At 48.2% G+C, this 3,972-nt stretch overlaps 1 protein-coding gene across 1 annotated transcript; it reads left to right on the top strand.

The window, feature by feature from the left end:
- Positions 1 to 3,048: 3,048 nt before the first annotated feature.
- Positions 3,049 to 3,378, top strand: SERLADRAFT_346333 (uncharacterized protein; the record flags this gene model as incomplete). The annotated part of the gene is made up of 1 exon (XM_007314454.1): positions 3,049 to 3,378. A coding segment is annotated over one exon (330 nt), but the record flags the coding sequence as incomplete, so codon positions are not given.
- Positions 3,379 to 3,972: the final 594 nt, after the last annotated feature.

The following is a 3,972-nucleotide window of genomic DNA, read 5'->3' as shown; positions in this document are numbered from 1 at the left end:
GAAACCCTTACTACAAGCCTCTGCTGGCACTGTTAGGGGGCCTCAATCTCAACCACCTGAATGTCAGACTCTGATTCATCAAATGCGAGCATGGCATCTTCTAGATCATTGGTGAAGTCATTTCTTTCTTGCACAAGTGGGTCTTGAGCATGCATAGTGCATGGACCAAACACAAAAAAGTTAAGATACTGTAATATCCGTACTGGAGAACAGGACTCTGGCATCTCCGGAGGAGATATTTCCTCAAATCCAAACCTCCTGAATCTTTGGTATTCTCAGGATTACGCTCCTCAAGGCCTGCCAGTTGGCATAGCTTCATATTCCACCCCCACATGGTACTCCGGACTCCCGTTCCAATACTCCTGCACCAGAATTCTAGTCCGTCACATGCTTTCCTATGCACCCTCCCGTACTCCTCATAGACCCTGTAGTTCAGACCTTATGATACACTCCTTGCTCATATGTTTCTCTCTTGCTAGATAATTGTCCGCATAGAGCTCCATATCTACATTACAAGTTACTCCTTACGAGCCCCTACTCCTCCGACAGTATATAAGTTGTAGCTTCTGTACTCCATTCCTGCTGTTTGAATATCAACTAGATTCCCTTGCCTTTTTACAAGTCCTTTTCTAAGTCTATCTGATCCTCCTCCAAAGGATCTTTACTCTGCTCCCTTTTTATCCTCTACTCTCCTCTGTCCATTTCCGTTGAGTTAGGGACCAAGTGTTACGATAACACAATTTCTGGACATCTCCTTTCCTTTTTATTCTCCGCTTTAACTTTATACTTTAAGTGCCACGCGGCATTTCCCTTTCTCGCGCCGTGTTGCCTTTCTTTTACTTTTAGACTTAAACTCTCTCACGCAGTGGAGCTGGCCATACGGGCTAGGCCCTATGACATCATCAGCCACTGCCTTCATCAACTGTATAGTACACATGTACAAACAAACCTGTAGTAGTATATATACCCCAATAGATCCAGGAGACTCCTCAGCGAGTCCTCCTGTTGTATACCAACTAACTCACTGCAGCCCAAGGGGTACCCACTCCCCATCTTCCACTACCTTTATAGTGTGTTCCTGTGTGCGCCAGAGTAACTAACTCTTGGTTGTTACATTAGGACTCGCTCTTTCTACTCTCTCGCACGTGTGTGCAGAAGTCCCATCATTTGGGCACCCGGACTCCAGGGTGAAGGAGATTGGTTAGCGGTTAGGAATATCCCACATAGCAGATAGGTGCGCTCCTAGCGACGGCCTTGTAGTGCTTTGGGAGAAGAACCCAAAACCTTTGATACGCGGCCCCCAGCGTTAAGGGGAGTACCTTAGCTCAGCAGTCGGTGTGGAACCACTGTTGATTAGATTTAAAATACAAACTTTCACTTTCGAATACCTCTGACCAGGCCGGGCACTTGCCTCCGCCAGTCTGGAGAAGGGTTGACAGCTTAACAAGCGGACCACCCCCTGACAACCGTTCGGACCAGGGTTTATTACGTTTACATTTTTATATACTTTTTCAAATACTATAGTGTGGGTAGTCGGAGATTGAGATCCGATACTCAGCTGGGAAGAGGTTGATCCGCAGATAGCAAGCGGGGACCCCCAGTTACCTATTTTTACGTTACCCAAAGAGAACAAGTTGACATGTCGTCGCAAGATATGAATGCGCTACTGCACGCAATGCGTGTGCAGATAGCGGAATTAACCTCACAGCTCGCCGAGATACAGGCCAACCCCCCTGTAGCAACCCCCTCGGTAGAGAAAAAGTTTAACAAGAAAGTCGAAGTCGTCGCTGACCCTGGTGCCTTCGAAGGAGACCGAGCGCGATTTGCCGAATGGTGGATCAAGCTCCAGATTTGGGTCAAGGCGAACTGGGACGCTTTCGCCGACGATTTTGAGGTAGCCACTGCGGTGCTATCTCGCCTAAAAGGACCTGTGGCGGGTCGATACGCCCAAGTAAGACTCCAGGAATGTTACACCGCGGGTGTGTGGCCTACCTGGGACGATCTCAAGAAAGAGATCGAAAAATATTTCAAACCGCAAGCTGAGCGAGACTGGGCGCGTCAGCAAATCCGTTCCTTCAAACAAGGAAACATGAGGACGGATGATTATGTCACCCGGTTCCTGGCCCTCTCCATCCAAGGAGGGTTAGGTAACGAACACGCAGTAGAACTGCTGGAACGCAATGTGAACCCTCGCATTGCAGAGCAGATCTACCTGCAGGATACAAGAAGTGACGACCTGGCTCTGGCAGCCGAGGAAGTCCGACGAGTCGGTAGGGCCATGGAGCTCTACGCTATGCACCAAGGTGGTGGGTCCACCAAACAAACCACCACACCCCAGAGGCGCCCTGGGTCATCAAACCAAAATTATAATCACTCTCGCGGGTTCAAACCGTTCGGGCTGCAGCCAGGACAGGGTGCTCCTATGGATATCGGCGCGGTCCAAGGCGGACAAATGCGCAGATTCAAGGGCAGCTGTTACAACTGCGGCCAAGAGGGACACATGTCCCGAGACTGTAGAAACGGGGCGCAGGCTGCCCAACAAAAAAATCAAGGGCGCCAGGCGCGCCAGTTAGAATCCGAAAAGCCGGACGATCGGCTCAACTCTTTGGCCGGTCGTTCTTACGACGAAATCCGGGCCTTCTTCTATGACCAACAGGTCAACGAAATGAAGGCTCAGGGAAAAGAATTCGGGGCTTAGGTCACTTGGGTACCTTAGCTCCTGGTAAAAATGAAGTAAACCACAACAAAGTGGCCCCTGCTCCGGGGTGTTGCACGAGCAATAACGGAATGACGGGGATGGCTCCCCAATTTGTAAATAAGTTTTTAAATTTGTTATCAGAAGTATGTACTTGTATGAAGAAATGTAACTGTAATATTTATGATACTACCGCTGCACCAGCGTCTCCCTTGGAGCGTGGCCCCGGCGAGACAAACACTAGGGTGCTTGATTCTGGTAAAACAAAATTAAGAAAACATGTATCGTTCAAAATTCCTTCTTCTTCTTCTTCTTTGGAGCCACCCTTTCCCGAAATCCCAAGGCGTGTGTTGATGCGCACGTATTTATTCCAAAAGGAGATCCGTTTAGACGTTGGCGTGGAAAACCTTGCCAGGGGCAAAGTACACTCAACGAGCGCACTGCTTGATTCAGGCGCTAACGGGATCTTCATAGATCAGGTCTGGGCGGAGCAAATTGGACTCCCCCTTGTAAAATTAGAAACGTCTATTCCCGTCTATAACGTTGACGGTACGCTTAATGCAGGTGGCTGTATTACACACAAATGTTCTTTTGTGGTCGAATACCAAGGACACAGAGAACGAGTCACTGCCGAGGCTACCCAACTAGGGAAGATTAATTTAATCTTAGGCTGGACCTGGCTATTTAAACACAATCCTGAGATCAACTGGCAGACAGGGGTTGTCACATTGTCACGTTGTCCCCAGGAATGTGTAAACTTGGGTAAACCAAATCATGTCCGTCACAATGAGCGTCTCGAAAAGTTAAACGCTAGTCACGTTTACGAGCTCAGATCTTTGGAAAAGATCGACGATGACGATGATGAGGTAAAACCTGAGGAAGAGATTAAGAGGCTGGTACCTCCCGAGTACCACGACTTCTGGAAAGTCTTTTCAAAACACAAATCAGAACGCTTCCCAGAGGCTAAGCCGTGGGACCATGCTATAGATTTGAAAGACACCTTCAAACCAAGGAAGGGACACATGATACCGCTCTCTGCTCCCGAAAGAGACGAGGTATCTAGTTTCATAGACGAACAACTTAGGAAGGGTTACATCAGACCTTCCAAAAGTCCTATGACGTCCCCGGTGTTCTTCATTCCTAAAAAGGATGGTAAGAAGCGCATGATTATGGACTATTGTTATGTGAATGAGCACACAGTTAAAAACGCGTATCCGTTGCCTTTAATTAGTCAGCTAGTAGACAAATTGGCTGGCGCCAAGATTCTGACTAAAATG

Source organism: Serpula lacrymans (assembly GCF_000218685.1).
Source record: "Serpula lacrymans var. lacrymans S7.9 unplaced genomic scaffold SERLAscaffold_3, whole genome shotgun sequence".
NCBI classification, from domain to species: Eukaryota; Fungi; Basidiomycota; class Agaricomycetes; order Boletales; family Serpulaceae; genus Serpula; species Serpula lacrymans.
The sequence above is the reverse complement of the archived record's forward strand: the minus strand, read 5'-3'. Positions and strand labels throughout refer to the sequence as shown.